Genomic DNA, 19,460 nt, shown 5'->3' on the forward strand with positions numbered 1-19,460 from the left:
AGTGAGTTTTCTCGAGGTGTATTGCCTTTTGTTCTTCTTCCACCAAAGTAAAAATAATGACATTTTAAAGAGTGATCCTCACGTCTCAAAGCCTATTTACTCTTTCGCCAGCATTATGTTCTCTCATGAACAACTTGACTTTAACGCCAGTACGAATTATTCCGTTTAACGCGGGGAAGGCAAAAGGTCGACCATCTTCACTTTGACTCGCGTGGCCACGAAACGTGGTCGAATCACAAAGAGAAGTGGCAAAATATTTTGGAAACTTGTGCAGTGGGGTAGAGGAAGGGGATTGTTTTGTGGGTCTAGGTCAACAGATAAGGACTGAAGAAGTAAAATTGCCTCGTCGGAGAAACGCTATCCACCACACAATTCTTGTTCGAGTGCAAGAAGGGACTGTGCTTGAAGAGGAGAAGCCCATCGGATCTGCTCTTCCTCAGTTGCCTATAAAAAGCTCAACCACACTGTGGGATTTCATCAAGCAAAGAGCTCACAAAAAAGCGACCGGCTTAAAAAACAGAGCCTTGCTCTTGGTGTGTGCTCTGAGAGATATAGAGCTGAGAGAGATGGTAGGAACAAAAATGGCGTCCCAGATCCCAGTGATAGCCTTCTCCCAGGATTGCATGACACCGGGGACAAGTTCATGGGCAAAAGCTTGCAAAGTGGTCGTGCAGGCTCTTGAGGATCATGGGTGCTTCATCGTTGATCACCCCAATGTCCCTCTTGGCCTTCATGACTCCGTCTTTAGCGTCACCGAGGATCTGTTCGACCTTCCCCATGAAACCAAGATCAAGAACACCAACCTCAAGCCTTCCCATGGCTATCTCCCCAGAAGACCTGGGACTCCTCTCCTCGAGGGCATGAACATCGACGGTGCTGAGAAGCTTGAAGTGTGTGAAAAGTTCACCTCTATGATGTGGCCATCTGGGAATGATCACTTCCGGTACTACTCGTTCTCCCTTTTAGTCCGATACTTACTATTTAAGAAACGTCGACTTATGCTAAAAGAGGTTGCGAATGTTCATTTGACAACTGCAACATGACTCTTAGTCAACGTCTTCTCACCCCATATCAATATGCTTCTTATTGATCTATTTAATGTTTTGATACACGGAGCGCCTTAATCTTGTCTCAGTAGAGAAATTACAGTTGTATAATAAACGTATGCTTAGCTTGTTCACGCAGACAAAAACATTCGAGGTGCAGAAAATGAGTTATTCAGTATATATGACAACTTTCATGCCTGGATAAAAACCTAACAATTATTCTTGCTTTATAAATCGATCATGAGAAACACGTTTGGTTGACAAAATATGACCAGAATTGGACTCCCCGAACAAGCTTTAGCTTCTCAATTTTAGGCTTTAGGGTATCGAGAAAAACATTACAAAAAAAAGTTGGCGCGCTAAGTTTGACTTTTCTCAATTAACTACTCTTTTCCTTTTTGGCTGCAGCAAAACTGTTCATGACTATAGCAAATTCATAGCTGAGATGGAGAAAGTAGTGTTCAGGATGGTCTGCGAGAGCTATGGTGTCGAGACGTGCTATGACCCTTACATCGAATCGTGCACATATCTCCTTCGATTCTTAAAGTACAAGAAGTCCGACGCCAATGTGAACCCGATCGCTCATACGGACAAGAGCTTCTTGTCCTACTTGCACCAGAACAACATTAGGGGCTTGGAAGTGCAGACCAAAGATGGCGAGTGGTTCACTTTCGAGCCCTCGGCTTCAACTTTCATGGTCATGGCTGGTGATGCCTGTGTGGTGAGTCACTTAGGGCCCATTTGGTCACATTTCTATTTCAAAAAAGTAATCAATTTTTTTTTATTTTGTTCCCTAAATGAATTTTAGAGAATTATAACGTGTTTGGTAACTACATAAGATTTCTGTTCTTGGAACAGAAATGCGTTTGGTAACTATACAAAATTTCTTTCCAGTAAATAATTTCTTTTCCAATTTGTCATTTAAATCAAATAATTACATAATCACATTTGATGACTTTCCTCGGACCTCACAATTGCGATCTTCTTGTACCATAACATTCTTTTGGCCAAAATAGCGATGCTTCATATTTGCTCCTTGAAAGGATAATACGCTAAAATTGTTGTTTTCCCATACTTCTCTTGAGGCTATGCATATGCCAATGATAAAAAAAAAAAAAGGTGACTCTAACCATCCTTTATTGCTCAAAATGAATAAATTCCATTTCTACCACATAGGTGGCTCAATTTTATCCTTGGATACCATGCGGATGGTCATTGACACAGCACAAGACTTTGGTTGCAAATCAGGCGGGGCTTAGGAAAAATCAAAAGGAAAAATCATCAAAAATAGGGTTGGCTAATTGAATGGACCTATTTCCTACTTTTTGAGATTTTTTGGAAATTTTTGGGAATTTTCGGAACGATTTGCCCATGAGGGGTAAAATCATCATTTGTGATAAATCAGAAGGCAAAATCGTCAAAAATATGATTGGCTAGTTGAAATGATTCATCTCCTAATTTTTGAGATTTTTTTTTTTTGGAATTTTCTCTGATTTTTTCCAATTTTTATGAATTTTTAATTTTTTGGATTTTTTAATCATTTTCTATTTTTTATTTTTATTAATTTCTGGAATTTTTATTAAAAAATTATCTAAACCGAGAAGGGTTGACCTGGCCCACGCCTTGCGGGCATCCGACAAAAGTGAGAGAAGATCATCGTTGCCTTTTTTATTCTCTAAAATGTTCTTTTTTTGGAGAACCAACTTTTTCTTTTGTTCTTATTATTGGTCCAAAAGTATTCCCAAAAGCAGAATCAAAATCAAAATTATTTGTGTTACCAAACATGTTTCTGATTCTTTTTTGCTCCAGAAAATAGAATCAAAGGGACAGAAACGTTACCAAAAATGCCCTTATTTGGACGTGAAAATTCTTTCATGTGCTAGTCCGCGCGACTTCCATCAGAATTATTTCAAATTTTGTGTTGTTTATTCTTGATCAGGCATGGAGCAATGGAAGGATCAAGGCTTGTTACCACCGAGTGGCGGTTAGAGAAGAGAGTCAAGTGAGATACTCTCTGGGGACATTCTCGTACGTCTTGGGGATGATCGAGACCCCTGAGGAATTCATCGACGAAGCACACCCTCGTCAATACCAGCCCTTCAATCACATCGATTTCCTTTGTTACTATGACTCTAGCGACAACCGCATCAAGGCCGAGAGCCTCATCAAGACCTACTGCGGTGTTCGGGCCAATTAGCGCTCATGATTAATTCAGAATGAATAGCACATACGCCTCTTAATGTGAAATAAAATGAGATTGAGGAGACTGCTGTTTCTCAATCTTCTTTGTTTTGTTTTTGTGAAATAAAGAGGCATACACAAGTGAAAGGTCCTTGATGTAGAGGTTATGTAAGTTATATTTCTTGCAGCAAATCGGGTCCTACTTTTCTTACAATGTAATCCACCCACGGTACGAAATTATTGAAGTTTCCGCTATTTCTTTCCCATTAATGATTTGATTTCCTTGCTCCGTATAATGGTACTATACGTCTACAAGGACTTTGGAGTCAAACGTATGATTTATACATTTGTCGATTTCATATAGATTGAATCTTTATTATGTGTTTGCTGAGAAGTCTTTTTACTTTAGAATTCACCTCAACCATCCTAAACTTTCTCGCCAAAGAAAAAGTTCATACAAGACAGGTATCAAGTATCAACCATGTCTATATATAAGCCAACTTTAACGTGCACGTTTTGGCATTCAAATATTACCTTAACCGGTTTGTTAAAACGAAAAAGATATACGAACACCGTCTAGAAGATTGGATTACTTTGTCTGGGATGAATCTAGAAGACTAGATTAAACATATTGGTCCAAATTGGTCGATATCATATGATCCCTAGAATATATGCTCCGTAAACATTTGTTAGCAAGATAAAGTAAGAATCATAACCGGATTACATGTGCCTTTGCTCATTTCACAGCATCGAGGAACAATTTCATCCAATTGGCCTTCGCTTATCCACTGTTACTCAGGCCAAGCCAGTTGTGGAAAAACTGAATCCACCAATTTGGGACAGCCTTAGACCCATGTTATTTTCATTTGGCGAGAGAGATCGAGACATTGGTGGATATTTAATGTAACGAAGTTCAAGAGCACAGCAAAAGCAAAGAAATACTTAGGAACTTTCTTGTTAGGGATATATATAGATAGATAGATAGAAGATTATGTATATTTCCCTTGGTTGGTTTTTGATTGATTGTAATTGATGTTTTGCTACTTTAGACACTAGTTTCGTAAAGCCTGTAAGCAGTTTCATGTACTTTTCATTCGATAATGTGCAAGATGTTACATTTTTTTTTTTGGGTAAAGATATTACATATCTTTGTCATCACAATTCTCAACTTTGTTTTTAATAGCAAAAGTGGAGGCAAAGATGCCGAGCAAGACTATCCGACAAACCCGTGACAATTCAAGCCCTTCAATCCCATTGATTTTCCGTGCTACTGATGACTCTGGGGATGGTTATTGCATTTCACACTTCTATAGTACTGCGTGTTGAGAAAACTTTCATTCTAAATATTTTGATTCTAACAAAACTATCCCTTCTTATGTAGAATATGTTTGATATTTATGAATGTTTTATTGCAAGGTGAACGTGTGAACAAAAACCTATATTGGTCCGAACCTAACGATCAGACTCAAACGGTAGTCATCTTATATTTGCTTCTCAAGTCGTTCGGATGGAGAAGGTTACTGCCTTTGAAGACTTATTCTTCTGAAGATTTATGTGAAGCATCAGCAAGGACTTTATTGGAGCTCAAAATCACTATTCTAAGTTTGTTCAGATTTAGAAAGTCTTATTTCGGAAGACCGCTTTTGAATAATGTTCAGATTCTACAAAATCTTTCTGACAGATTCTGAAGACCCACGTTTGGCGGGTTTCCGATATAGGCGGTTTCTTTTATGGAAGTTTGTAATATTTGATTGACAAGATTATTTTTCAATTAGTTAAAGAGAATATCTATGATTAGATATTACCTTTCATGAATAAGGTTTGCTGAATATTCGAATCAATGCTACTTTTGGAAACTGAAGATTTGGTTGTATGGACGATTGAATCGGAAGGGTTCGGACTCAACCCCAATGGTTATCATATTTTCCCAGATATAGTCTCGTTCAATCAAGATTGGTGGCGTCCAATCAATGATTGAAGAGCGATCCTTTGAAGACCTGTCCAACTGCTAGTTTGGAGGTGGAGGAGTATAAAAGGAAGAACAATGGTGACCGGAAGAGATAGATTAGAACACACAATTCGAAATTGTTTGAGTTATTAAGATTCATATACTTGTTCTAGAGAGCAAAACGTGTCATCTTTGAGAGGTTCTGTAAGAGTGATTGAGAGTGATATCTCTTGTAACATCCATTGATTTGCATAGTGGAATCAGCCAATTAGCTGTCATCATGGGAGAGTGTACTTATTGCGAAGCCGAATCACTATAAACATTGCGTGCAATTTTCTCTTCTCTAAACTCTCATTTTGTGTTTAGTTCATCTGCACATTCTCTTATTGATTCTTTTTAGATTGTGATTTGAAACTATTTAATTCCGTATTAAGTTTCAAGATTGTTCAGAATCACCTATTCACCTCCTCTAGGTGATATCGCTAGATATAACAATTAGTATCAGAGCTTGGTTGCTCATTATATTGAAGTGTTTTACTTCTAGAGTTAATGATCTACTATGTCTAGCAACAATTTCTCAAGAACAAGTGACTCGCTTTATGTCAACAAACCACCATACTTTGATGGAAAGGATTACAACATGTGGTGTAACAAAATGAAGTGGTTCTTCAAGGCATTAGACGACTTGATGTGGGATGTAGCTGTCAATGGAGTAGTTCCTGCTATCATAGCAACTCCCCCTACTAGAAATGGAAACAATAACAATACAAATGCTGCAGCTACATTGTCTAACACTGAAAAAGCAAAAAGACAAGGATTGACTCCAAAGCTGTTCATGCATTATTTTGTGCTTTGTCCACCCTTTATATAATCGGGGTTGTAGAAGACGAATTAGCGAAAGCTAATGTTATGTTTCAAAGAACTAACAGAGTGAAGGAAACCAATCTCAGTAGTTTGCTAAGTGATTATGAAGCCTTTAAGAGGAAGCTCGATGAGTCGATTGCAGACATGATTGACAAATTCCAAATACTAGCAAGTGGTCTTGCAAGGCAAGGTGCTCTTGTGGCTGAATCAATGCAAGCCAAGAAAATCCTTCGAGGACTTACAAATGATTGGAACTATATCAAGCCTTTAATATAGGAATGTCAAACAATCAAACAATTGTCTGTAGATGAGCTTGTTGGAACTCTGCAGTCATACATTACAGAGCGAGCAAATAATATAAGATACTCTAAAGGTAAGAAGTCAATTGCATTAAAGTCTGAAATTAACCATGAATTATCTGATTCGGATAATGAAGATGAAGACGATGAGGAGCTCGCACTTATGGTGAAGAAGTTTAGAAAGATGGCCTAAAGAGGTAGAAACCTCGGAGGGAAGAAATCATTTAAACGAAATGATCGGAGACACTCAAGCAATGCCAAACAAGAAAACAAATATGTAATATGTTTTCATTGTAGAAAGGTAGAACACATCAAACCCAATTATCCACTTCTGAAGAAATACAAGATCAAATATGAGAAATACGAGAAATACAAGAAAGCACCGAAAGCAGAAACTCTAAGTGATGCAAAAGACAGTGAGGATGACTATGCAAATATATGCCTCATGGCAAAGTCAAGTTCAAAATCAGACTCGGACTCAAGTTCGGAATCGGATATTAAGGTATGTCCTTCTGAAATACGTAATGAAGTTGCAGAATACATTGATGAATTGTGCAAAAATTACAAAGAAGCTCTTAAAAAGGTCTCTATTTGGAAAAGGAAGTTTCCTCCTTAAAACAACAAGATGTTTCACAAAAAGATAAGATTGAATTTTTGCAAAGAAAATTTCATCGGATTATGGAAAGTCGTGAGTTGATTGCAAAAGAAAATGATTCTTTGAAAATCGAAATTGAAAGTATTTCAAAAAGATTTTCACCGAGTTCAAAAACTTTGGAAAACATTATTTCCAAATAGGTTCCTTTCAACGACAAATCTGTTTTGGGTCTCAAAAAGGAAAATGATCTCAAAAATATATTTCCCAAGGAAAATGACAGAATCTTGCAAAAATCTCCTAGATCCGCATACAGACAGCATTTTCATAAGCGGTTTACAAGGTCTCATGTACAGCAATCTTGTGTAAATTGTGGTGGTCTTAATCATATCAAGGACAATTGTATAAAAGTATGGAGACCCGTTAACAAAAAACTATCTGTTGCCACTAACTCGGATGGACCCAAGAAAGTCTGGATACCAAAGAAATAGTAATTTACTTTCTATCTATAGGTACCAAAGAAGAAGAAAAAGGACAAATGATTTCTACATAGTGGATGCTCAAGACTCATGACTGATGATCCAGAAAATTTTATATAGCTATCGGAATACAATGGTAGAAGTGTGTCCTTCGGTGGAAAAACAAAGGAAAAGTCATTGGTAAAGGAATTGTGAAGATTGGGAACTTAACGATAAACGATATTTCTTTAGTTAGTGGATTGAATTACAATCTCATCTCTATAAGTCAACTTTGCGATTCTAGTTATCAAATTTGTTTTCAAGATACAAAATGCTCAGGTGTCGACAAAGATAAGAAGTAGAGTTTTACTGACCGGTGCCACGGAAATATATATCTTCTTGATGTTGATTCTAAAGAACTAAAGTACCTTATATCCCTTAAAGATGAATCCGAATTATGGCATAGAAAGTTAGGTCATATTGGTATCAAGGACATTTCAAAGCTGAGGTCCGCTGCAAACGAAGTTTGAAAAATCAGAACTTTGTTTAGCATGCACTCTCGATAAACAGGTAAGAAGTTCTTTTAAATTGATTAATCAAGTTTCTACTAAACGAGCTTTGTAGCTACTTCATATGGACATCTTCGAACCCAACAGAACTTTAAGTCTTGGAGGTAAGAAATGTTGTCTTATGATTGTTGATGACTTCTCTAGGTATACATGGGTACTATTTTTTGCACACAAAAATGATGTTTTCTCATCTTTTTCAAAATTTACCACAAAAGTTCAGAATGAGAAAGGATATGCTATTTCCCGCATAAAAACAGATCATGAGGGAGAGTTTGAAAACCAAAGTTTTTTAGATTTTTGTGATGAACTTGGAACTCAGCATAATTTTTCTACTCCTTATACGCCTCAACAAAATGGAAGTGGATTCACTAACATTGAAGGTCAATATTAGTGGTAACATGAAATTAAATCCCACCGTTCATTCTCATCCAACGCTCAAGAATCCGCCACGTCATTTGAAGGGGCAGGCAAAAAATGGGCGGCACATTTTGAAACCTGGATTCTCTCTCTCTCTCTCTCTCTCTCTCTCTCTCTCTCTCTCTCTCTCTCTCTCTCTCTCTCTCTCTCTCTCCTCATATCCTTTTCCTCTCTCCTCAATTCCCCTCTGAAATTCTTGATGCTCTCACCTTGTCGCTTTGGGGTCGTTTGAAATCACGATTGTTAGCCTCTCTCTCTTCGATTCTTTGCTGAAGTTGCGACGGCATCCTTCATCGGCCTCCTCATATCCGTTTCCTCCTCTGCCTGGATTTCCTCCGGTCTCTCCTCAATTCCACTCCGACTCTTCGATTCCTCTCCGAAATACTCTCTGCTCTCACCTTCGAGCCTCGGGTCTCATCATCACGATCGTCAGCCTCTCTCCTCGATTATTCGCTGGAGCTACGACGGCGTCCATCATCAACCTTTATATTCTTCACAACGACTACAAGGCTGCTGAAGAAGGTTTCCCGCTAGGTAACCGTTCGTCGTCTCTAACTCTCTCCCCGCTTTTTCTAGGGTTCTATCCATATTCTCTGCTTCATGATCGCTTGCAGTCTACACTGTTGCATACTATTGTGAGATTTCATTTCGTCGATCCCTTGGGTTGGATGTATCACATTCGTAGGTTGCCTAATGGTTGGAAAGATTGATGCCGAGAGCTTTTAGAATTAGAGTGGAATTTGAAATCTTGTAATAGAACCCATTTTCGTATTGCCTCGCATTTGACTTGATAAATGCAATGGTTTGATAGAGAGGATGTACACCTAAAATTGAGAAGAGATGGGAATGATTTTTGTTAATTTTTCTCAATTCTCATGAGCTGAGGATCCGTGAGTAGTTGCCTACTATTCTTGGGCTGCTTGGGAATCTAGTTTTGTCTTTTGAGTGTGAATAGTGATGGTGACTAGAAGGAATAATGAGTATTTGAGTATTGTCTAAAGTTTTCTAGTGAATGTGCTGCGAACAATCAGGATTAAAAAGCGTGAGAATGATAAGGTTTCGCCAAACTACTTTTGATTGACTGACCTTTCTAGGTGATTGTTCACTTTAGTTGCCTATTGTTATTGCTCTCAGCTATTTTCATCGGATTCAAGTGTAACCTGTTACTTTTTTTCCATAATGAATGAGTGGTCTCATTAATGGCATAACATACCGATGCAGAGCGTTTTATGTGTACTACTATCAAAGATATTGGCATCAATGTTGTGATATGGTTTGCTGGTCTTCCAAGTTCAAGGAGGTGGAAATGCAGGAAATGCTCTAACTTGTGCTGCTTGTTTGGGTTTAAGAGCCAAGGATTTTTTCAAAGGTACAGTGTTTCTTTTTGCTGGTTTTTTACTTTTCTTAGTAACCCCATCTTTTGGCTTCTATGAAAGTTGGATTTATAGAACAAACATGTTGGTGTTTTACAATATGGATGTTCTCTTTAATTAGGCAGCTGATGACACTCATGGCAAAGAAATATTTGGAGAGTTATGTGAGAACGTTGCCTCTCAACTGCCATGCTTAGTACTAGCAGTCAAATTATCCCTCAAATGGAGACTCCCTCTCAAATGGATGATGATGGCACAAGGTAATTAATGTCTTCATGAAAGTATGTAAGTTTTTCTTCTATTTTATTGTTTGTTGTTCAAGTTTATCTTCTAATGATGCCACGTTGTCCACTATTTTTTTTTTTTGTGATTTTATCAGCAATAATGATTGAACTCTACAAGTGGGTATGGAATTTAATGATGTAGATGAGGCATGGGAGTTTTGGAAGATATATGCATTGAAAATAGGTTTTGGTGTACGTAGGAGAGTTACTAACAAAAGTAAGGATGGTTCCATAAATTCTACACACTTTTGTTGTGAAAAAGAGGGATGTCAATGAAAAGACAAATGGCTGGAATTAGTAAAAAAGCCTAGGCCTGAAACGAGGATGGATTGCCATACTCGAATGGGAATCAAATTAGTTTGAGGGAGCGGTAAATATTGTGTGTATGATTTTGAGCCAAAGCATTCCCATCCATTGCACTTTGGATAGTGTACTCACTTGATACGGTCATATAGGAAAATAAGCAATGTCCAAGCTCAGTAAATTGTGTTGGCTAACAATGCAGGCCTCACACAAAGCTAGTAGCATAACTTGTCTAGTGTACAGGTTGGGGGAAGAGAAAATGTTGGTTACGCGAGGGCTGATCTAAAAAACTATCTTTGCACTAAACGAGGGGGAGACATGGAGTTTGAAGACGTAGGATGTTTATTAAGGTACTTCGAGAAACGACAGATCTTAGACACATCTTTCTTATATGTTGTTCAACTTGATAGTAATAAGCAAATAACAAACATATTTTGGGCAGATTATAGGATGGTTATTGATTATGCCATTTTCGGTGATGTTGTGACCTTTGGCACCTCATTTTCCACCAACAAAGAGTACAGGCCACTCGGTATATTTATTGGATTCAATTACCATAGAGAGCTTTTGATTTTTGGGGCTACACATTTATATGATGAAACCGCAGATTCCTTCAGATGGCTTTTCAAAACATTCTTGGGGGCACACAAAAATAGGAGGCCTGCAACAATTTTTACTGATCAAGATGTAGCAATGTCGAAGGCATTAGAAGAGATGATTCTCGAGACAAGACATGGATTGTGTACATGGCATTTAATGCAAAATGCTATAAAAAAATGTTGGTCATTTAATGAAGAGTGGATCTAATTTTTTGACTAATTTGAAGAAGCTTGTGTATGAATATGTAGAAGTGAAAAAATTTGAAGAGGCTTGGGGCTCATTACTTTCAACATATAAAGCTAGTGATAATTCTTGGCTCCAAAATCTGTATAGGTTGAAAAAGAAGTGGGCCATATGTTATATGAAATCTACAATGACCTCGGGGATACATAGTACACAGTTGAGTGAGAGTTTGGATGGAGATTTGAAGGATTATTTTACATGTAATATAAATCAAAATGGATTTTTTAAGAGATTTGATAAGGTGGTGAATGATAAGCGGTACAAAGAGTTACAGGCTGAGTTTAATGCTAGAGAGAAATTGCGTACGATTTTGTGCCAAACATCACATATGTTGCAGCAAGCAAGTAAGGTCTATACACGATCGATGTTTTAAAATTTTCAAGCAGAATGGATGAAAAATTTATCCCTAGTTATCAAGGAACGTAATGAGATGGATCTCTTGCGTGAATATGTTGTTGGTTCATGTGGTGCAAATGAACTATAGTATAAGGTCACTGGTGGCCCAAGCAATGAAGTGGTGAATTGTGCTTGTAATCATTTTGAGACCGTTGGGATTTTATGTTGCCATGCGTTGAAAGTGCTTGATAACTTGGACATAAAGTTAATTCCTAGTGCTTACATTTTGAAGAGATGGACACGTGGAGGAAGAGATGGAATACTAGAGAAGCATGGTTTAGATACTCAGGTATAAATTGTCGTCATACTCTTTTTTACTCAATTTAATGTTCTAATTTATTAGTAACTTCTAATAAATTTTATATATTCATTTAGAGGAATGGTGACATGGATTCAACTGATAGATATAGAGAGGTGTGTCCCAAGTTTGTTAAGATAGCAGTTAAGGGCTCACAAACTATTCAGAGATAAGAATTTATCAAGAAGATGATCTTGACCATAAACAAATCTCTTGATGAAATGTCACTTGGAAGTGAGTCTCGGAGAAATTTGACAGTCTTAAGTGAAGATATGAGTCTCCTTGCAAAATGTACGGGTCTCAAGAAGAAAGATGGACGCAATGGAGAAAAGCGACATAAGAGCTTTCTAGAGAAGAATAAAACAAAAAGAAAGAAGCAAGGAGATGCACCTCAAGCTTCTTCACCAGCTTCTTCTGCACCTCAAGTTCTTGGAAGTTACAAGCCTTCGGGTTTTTATAGTAGTATACTCAGTAGGTTTGAGGCATCACAAGATTTGAATATACCTTTCATGATAGCACTGCCAGCTCCCCTGAGCATAGAAGATGCTACAATTGACACAAAGCAAGAGTTTACTTTAATACCTTGCACAATTAGCTAGTTAGCTTCATTTTAGCTTGTTGTGATGATTTATGGAGAATGAGAACTGATTGGTAACGCCTTCATGCATTGTGTGTGTGTCCGTCTGGTGATATTTTGTTATGAAGTTTGTGAAGAAGCTTGGTTGTTCAAGGTCAGATTTGATCATATTGATGGCTTCTGTTTCATTTTTTATGGCAGCTGATGGCTCTTTTACTCTTAAGGCATGCCCTATACCTCACCAATGATGAGGATTAAGATGATGCATCTGCATTTTTCTTTGTGAGTGTTCTATTTTCTTATTTCCCACTAGAAGTTTATCAGTTATCTCTTCTAGCATTAGTTTACTGGTTTTTTCTTTCTAGCTGTTCTTGCTTCGAGCTGTTGGCTTTCTTCTTCCTTGCTGCATTATAGCTTGTGACTGCATTGATTCAAGACTTGCAGTGACACTTTCATTTTTGCAAGACTTGCGACTGCATGGATTCAAAGTTAGTGCGTCTAGTAGTGATGTCAATGTAACATCTACTAAAGTTCAGTCACCACCAATAAAAGTATTGTAGGGAAATGATAGATGCTGTATTTTATTATGGTTCTTGCATCTCATTACTTCTGTATGTATTTTGTTGTTTGTTTGAACTATCAATTAGCAAGTAGATGTGAGAATTCACAATCTATGTTCTCTCATATGTAATCCACATTCAATTAGATGCTAAATTCGAGACCAGGATTTTTTTTTTCCCTTTTTTTTTGTTACAAAGTGAAATATGAAGGTGCAGGAAGAACAAGGGTTGATGCATTTCCTTATTGGTTTGTGTAATAACGACCTCTTTAGCACCGCATAAATTTTTTGTGATAGGCACATTTGCATTTTTTATGTGATTTTCCGGCCTTTTTATTTACATGTTATTATGGTCATGCACCCGAAATTGCAACGGGAACACAGCAACCCGAAATCACTGAGAAGATGCTGGTACCCTTTGGCACCTGAAACTGCATCGAGAAGACAGCAGCTTCCACGCCTTGTTCTTGCTTTGAGCTACTGCCTTTTTCGTTTGGCATCCTATCTTAATTCAAGCTGGAGACAAAGCAAAAGTGCAAAGTGAATTCATGAGGAACATGAAACCAAGACTTGCAACTTTTTTTGGTTGAATGGATGGCATGGATTCAAAGTTAGTGGATGAAGCAAAGCCTTTGTTTTTTACTTTTCATTTTATGCTTTATTCTTCTTTTGGTGGTCGATTGGTTAGTTACTGCCATTTGTACAGACCACCTACGCACATTTTAGTATAAAAAAGCTCATAATGAAATGGAAATGAAAGGGAAAGAAGGGTGGAATCTGGAATGGTTGCATCAAAGTTAATAGATTGTGTGCAATAGTTTAGCATTACGACAGCGTTATTTGCCTTGCCACACGAAGCCATTGCTTGCAATAGTTTAGCAATGGTTTTCACTTTCTATTCCACTGATCCATGTTCTTTGGTGGAAAAGACAAACATCCGAACATATGAAACCATAACAAACATATAGGATGCACAACTCAACACATAAGAGATAGTGAAAACACCCCAATTACAAGATTACACAGCCATATTCGCAAACAAATACTACATAGCCAAATCCACCCGAAATAACATAAAGACCAGTACTTTCCAGTAGACAACTCAATGTCCTCATTTAATAGCGATACCAACATCCATTAAGCTTATTCTAGTCCAGAACTTCATAGTCCACCACATCCAGATTCTTGAGTGCGTGAAGGTTGTAAGATATCAATTGAAGCCTGGTTTGGTGAAACCGAAACATTCCTTACTAATCATACCTCGAAAGTTATCATTTACCTCCCTTGCATTCTATAACTCATATATAGTCAATTGAAGCGAACATTGGGTATGTTCCAATTCTTGTATAGTCAATCGATACGAACATTGGCTATGTTCCAGCTCCCTTCGGGTTTATTCCAGCTCAAATTGGGTTTGTTCCAACTCCATTTCTAGATCTCTATATCCACTGGGACAAGCATTGTCCTGATTAGACATAACAAGAAACCATATAATTTTTACATCCCTAAACCATTGAAAAATTAAAGTATCTTATTACAAGAGTAAGCAACTAACATACCTACTTCACATGTTCATTATTGGGACGAAATCATGTAGGCAAATGAATTGTCGTTGGTAACTCCTTCATATTGAAAAATTTCAAGTATACCTGTTTTGCGGCTTCCCAATTTGTTATATCCTTCATAATTAGCATTACTAAAACCACTTACTTAGACTTCAGTTTGAGGCTAAGTATTGTATATGCTGATATTATGGCCATTGAAAACAACATAGGATTCCTTCTGCATTTTAACAAACCTAAAATAGCATAGATAAGTGACATACGACACCAAGGGGCATTAGCATTCAATTTACAAAGCATTCACTTTAGCACGTATATACACCATAAATACTAATGTGACATACTTATTACAGCTACTTCTATACTTCTTTTTTGCCTTTGAAGGGATTAACCAAATAGAGGAATATACACCAGAAAGTTGCTGCATTCAATGTACCTCTCAAAAAACCATGCATCTAAGTTGTTACATTCAATCTGTAGACTTAGCTGTCAACACTTGATAGTTTTCTACACTAAACTGACCCGAATTACACTCCTTGACCACTCGAAATTATCTGGCAACTGAAAAGCCAATTGACATCATCCAAAAGCCCTACTAGACATACGTGAAATCATTGCTATCATCCAATTATCCACAAAGCCACAACGGAGGCCAACTTGTACATATTACTTCCCTCATCAAAGCCTCCCTATTTGTCTAGGGTTCCAAGCCACTTAAGACTCAACAAAGTAGATGCCAGTGTAGTCCTTATGCCATCAAAATAAGTTGAGCTCAAACCACCACTAACTTCCTCAGCATCTCAGTCGAAATCCCCAAGCATAGCAAGGTTAGGCTCTGCATTCCAAACCAGAAGAAGAGAGATTGTAAACAATAACCCTAATGAAAAATTTACAATAATCCCAGAACCGACACATCTTGGTGGTGGCATACATTGAAAAAATTAGTAGATCGATTAGAGAGAAAAACTTGCCTTGTCTTCTGTAGCGCGTCTAACTTGAAGCTTGCCGAGTTGCTCCTTCTGTGTCTTTCTCTCTCTCGAGTTTGAGATCTGCAAAGCTACAATCCAACCAAATTCAGAGGGAGAGGAAGTACCCATAAATTGAAAGCGGTAGAGAATCGAGGAGAGAGAGGCCGACGGTCACAATGAGGCGACCCAGAGCACGAAGGTGAGAGCAGAGAGAATTTCGGAGAGGAATCGAGGAGTCGGAGAGGAATTGAGGAGAGACCAGAGGAAATCCTGGCAGAAGAGGAAATAGATATGAGGAGGCCGACAAAGGACATCGTCGCAACTCCGGCAATAATTGAGGAGAGAGAGGCCGACGGTCGCCATTTCAGGCGACCCTAAAGAGCGAATGTGAGAGCATCAAGAATTTTGGAGAGGTATCAAGGAGAGAGGAGACGGATATGAGGAGAGAGAGAGAGAGAATCCAGGTTTCAAAATGTGTTGCCCATTTTTTGCCTCCCCCTTCAAATGACGTAGCGGATTCTTGAGCGTCGGATGAGAATGGACGGTGGGATTTAATTTCTTGTTACCACTAACATTGACCTTCAATGTTAGAGAATTCGCTTCCCAACAAAATGGGATAGTAGAAAGGAAAAACCATTCTTTACAAGAAATGGCAAGAACTCTTCTGATTGAGAGCAAAGTTACTTCTCATTTCTAGGTAGAAGCATTCTCCACAGCTTGCTATATATTAAATCATATTTCTTTAAGATCGATTATTAAGAAAACCCCCTATGAGCTTTTCAAAGAAAGAAAACCTGATATTGCATATTTTCGTGTATTTGGGTGTAAATGTTTTATCCTAAAGAATGCTAACAATCGTATTGGCAAGTTCAATGAAAAGTCAGATGAAGGTATATTATTAGGTTATTCAACAACGAGCAAAGCCTATAGGGTCTACAACAAAAATTCTCGCGTGGTTGAAGAATCTATGAATGTCAAATTCGATAAGAATCTTCAAAATTAGTTTGATCAATCGAAACTTGCTCAAGTTCCAACAATACTTCAAAGTTCAAAATCACTAAGAGAATCTGAAGAAGATAGAGTCTCGGAAGAAAAAGTTACTTCTGAAGACATTCAGAATCAAGGAACAAATCATCGAACTTTAGAAACACAAATGGAGATAAGCATGAATCTAAAGATCCGAGTATTACTCAAGAAGAAAGGTTTAACAAAAATTGAAAACACAAAGGAATTCAAGAAGCACTTGCTGATGAAAACTGGATAAATGCAATGCAAGAAGAACTTCATCAATTCAAGATTAACGATGTCTAGGAACTAGTATCAAGACCTAAGAATCATTCAGTGATAGGCACAAAATGGGTATTCAGAAACAAGCTAGATGATAAAGGAAAGGTCATTGGAAACAAAGCAAGATTAGTGGCTAAAGGCTATTCTCAAGAAGAAGGAATAGACTATGATAAAACATATGTGCCAGTTGCTAGGTTAGAAGCCATTAGATTATTACTTGCTTATGCCTGCTACAACAATTTTAAACTTTTTCAGATGGAGATGAAAAGTGCATTCCTAAATGGATATATCAAAGAAGAGGTTTACGTTGAACAACCACCTGGTTTCGAAGAGCCTAGAAGAAAAGATTTTGTTTACACCTTGAACAAAGCTTTATACGAATTAAAGAAAGCACCACGTGCTGGGTATTAAAGGTTAACTTTCTCCCTGAACAAAATTTCATCAAAGGTAATGTTGACAATACTCTATTTATTCGGAAGCGGGGTAAGGATATTTTACTTGTTCATATTTATGTTGATGATATTATTTTTAGTTCTTCTAACAAAATTTTACACAAAAAGTTTTCAAAAGTAATGCAGGATGAGTTCGAAATGAGTATGATGGGGGAATTAAAATTCTTCCTTGGACTTCGATACACAAGATAAAGAAAGGAATTTTTATCCATTAGGAGAAATACGCATTGGAAATTGTCAAGAAGTTTGGACTTGAAAATTGTAAAAAGATGGAGACTCTTATGTCAAATTCTTCCAAACTTGATGAAGATCAACAGGGAAAAGAAGTTGACTCAAAACTTTATCACAGCATGATTGGTTCACTTCTCTATGTCACGACTTCAAGACCTAATATATTATACAATGTTTGCTTATGTGCGAGATTTCAATCTAGTCCAAGAGAATCACATCTTTCAGCTATCAAAAGAGTCATCAAGTACATTGGGACATATCCCAAATATGGCCTTTGGTATTCCAAGGATTCATATTTTATTCTAAAAAGTTATTCAGATGCAGATCTCGCCGGATGTAAGATTAACAGAAAAAGTACTTCTGGAACCTATCAACTTATGGGTAATATGCTTATCTCATGGTATTCCAAAAAGCAAAGCACAGTTGCTCTCAGTACAGCAGAAGCAGAATATGTATCTCTAGGAAGTTGTTGTGTTCAGATTCTATGGTTAAAACAACAACCGAGAGATTATGGAGTTCAAGATTCTGATGTAGAGATCAGATGTGACAATGTAAGCGCTATCAACATTACCAAGAATCCCATTCTACATTCAAGATGAAACGCATCGAGATTAAACACCATTTTATTCGAGATCATGTTTAGAATGGAGATGTCTATATTCAGTATGCTGATACCAAGAATCAACTCGCAGATATTTTTACAAAACCTCTTGATAAGGAAACTTTTAATTTTATTTGAAATGAATTAGCAATTACTAATCCTTTGTCCTGAGATGTTTTAAGAACAGATTTAGAAGCAACATTCAAAAGTATAACTACTTACAGGTGAGTTCAGAAGCAAATCTGCAGAACCTAAGTTTAGAAGCACAATTCCTAGAACTTCCATTCAAAAAATGAGGTCAGTTATTTTATCGTTCATGATTTCTTTTTCATGTTGAAGATTTACAGTGAGTTTCTTTTTCAATCTAATCGTATATTACTGATTGATATGATTTAAGTGTGAATATTCTCGATATATTTCAAATTGATTTTATTTCCAAAGATAACCATTTTATAGTTTCCTTTTCAAATTTTTTGAAGTACACGAACCGTCACCGCTTTTCAGAAAAACCTCTATTTATGTCTAAATCTTACTCTTCTCTTTACGAACCCTAAGTTGCACTTAACACTTCACATAACACAATCGACATTTTTCTCTTGTTCTCTCTCTCTCAAAATTCTTCCTATTTTCTCCAAGTTCCAATCTTTTTCACCCATGGCTCCAAAACCATCCTCCTCTATAAAGAAGGGTACAGAAGCAAGTGTTGGACGAAGATGGTAGTCGTCCAGGTTAACGAAGGGAAATAGAGTGTGAGATACAGACCCTATTGATGTGTCGGGGTCAGAACGCAAAGATGACAGAAAAGCTTTTCTGTTAAAGTTAGTTTTGTCTCAAACTGAGTTTGATGAGCAGGTCGCATTGGCTCTTACTTTTAAACCTTTGTATGATTCCATTAAGGAAAGTGGATTTAGTGAAAATGTGAAGTTGTTGTTGGATATACACAAGTTTGCTAGCGAGGAAGATTTTCTTGCTATTTTAGAACTACCTTTGCAAACTATAACACCGATTGCTACTACGGTTCATGATGTTGTTTCACGAAAAGGAAAAGAAAAATATGTATCGATTGGTGTTTGGAAACCTAAGAAGTCACCGTCTAAAGGCGTTGTTATTAGGGAAGAAAGTGAAGATATGATAAAGGGAAGACATGATGATAATGATGAAGTAATGGTGAAAAATTTTAAGAAAATTAGAGGAGTAATAAGAGATAAGAGTTGTCAAGACTCTCTACCTTTCAGTCAAAAACACAGTGAGAGTTACGAGGCCTTGAAGGAAAGAGGTGTTATACCCCATCGTGTGTTTGATTGAAGTACTTTGACAAAGTGGGTATTCCCATTAGGAAACACTTCAAACAA

General features: G+C 37.3%; 1 protein-coding gene and 1 long non-coding RNA gene across 2 annotated transcripts; both read left to right on the plus strand.

Moving 5' to 3' along the window:
• Positions 1 to 548: 548 nt before the first annotated feature.
• Positions 549 to 3,517, plus strand: LOC125313747 (2-oxoglutarate-dependent dioxygenase AOP3-like). The gene is made up of 3 exons (XM_048273756.1): positions 549 to 943; positions 1,455 to 1,767; positions 2,986 to 3,517. The coding sequence occupies exons 1-3, from the start codon at positions 567 to 569 to the stop codon at positions 3,241 to 3,243; spliced, it is 948 nt and encodes a 315-aa protein (XP_048129713.1). The 5' UTR covers positions 549 to 566; the 3' UTR covers positions 3,244 to 3,517.
• A 6,412-nt stretch (positions 3,518 to 9,929) lies between these two features.
• On the plus strand, positions 9,930 to 11,064 carry LOC125313753. The gene is made up of 2 exons (XR_007197332.1): positions 9,930 to 10,007; positions 10,174 to 11,064. It is a non-coding gene; the product is annotated as an uncharacterized LOC125313753 (long non-coding RNA).
• The last annotated feature ends 8,396 nt before the right edge of the window (positions 11,065 to 19,460 follow it).

The sequence above is a fragment of the Rhodamnia argentea genome, chromosome 2, assembly GCF_020921035.1.
Source record: "Rhodamnia argentea isolate NSW1041297 chromosome 2, ASM2092103v1, whole genome shotgun sequence".
NCBI classification, from domain to species: Eukaryota; Viridiplantae; Streptophyta; class Magnoliopsida; order Myrtales; family Myrtaceae; genus Rhodamnia; species Rhodamnia argentea.

What these genes read in the sequence shown, in the direction of transcription:
- LOC125313747 (XM_048273756.1), top strand. Translation starts at nt 567, where the DNA reads ATGGTAGGAACAAAAATGGCGTCCCAGATCCCAGTGATAGCCTTCTCC. An exon ending in TCTGGGAATGATCACTTCCG is followed by an intron (nt 944 to 1,454) that starts GTACTACTCGTT and finishes TTTTGGCTGCAG; the next exon opens with CAAAACTGTTCATGACTATA. An exon ending in TGGCTGGTGATGCCTGTGTG is followed by an intron (nt 1,768 to 2,985) that starts GTGAGTCACTTA and finishes ATTCTTGATCAG; the next exon opens with GCATGGAGCAATGGAAGGAT.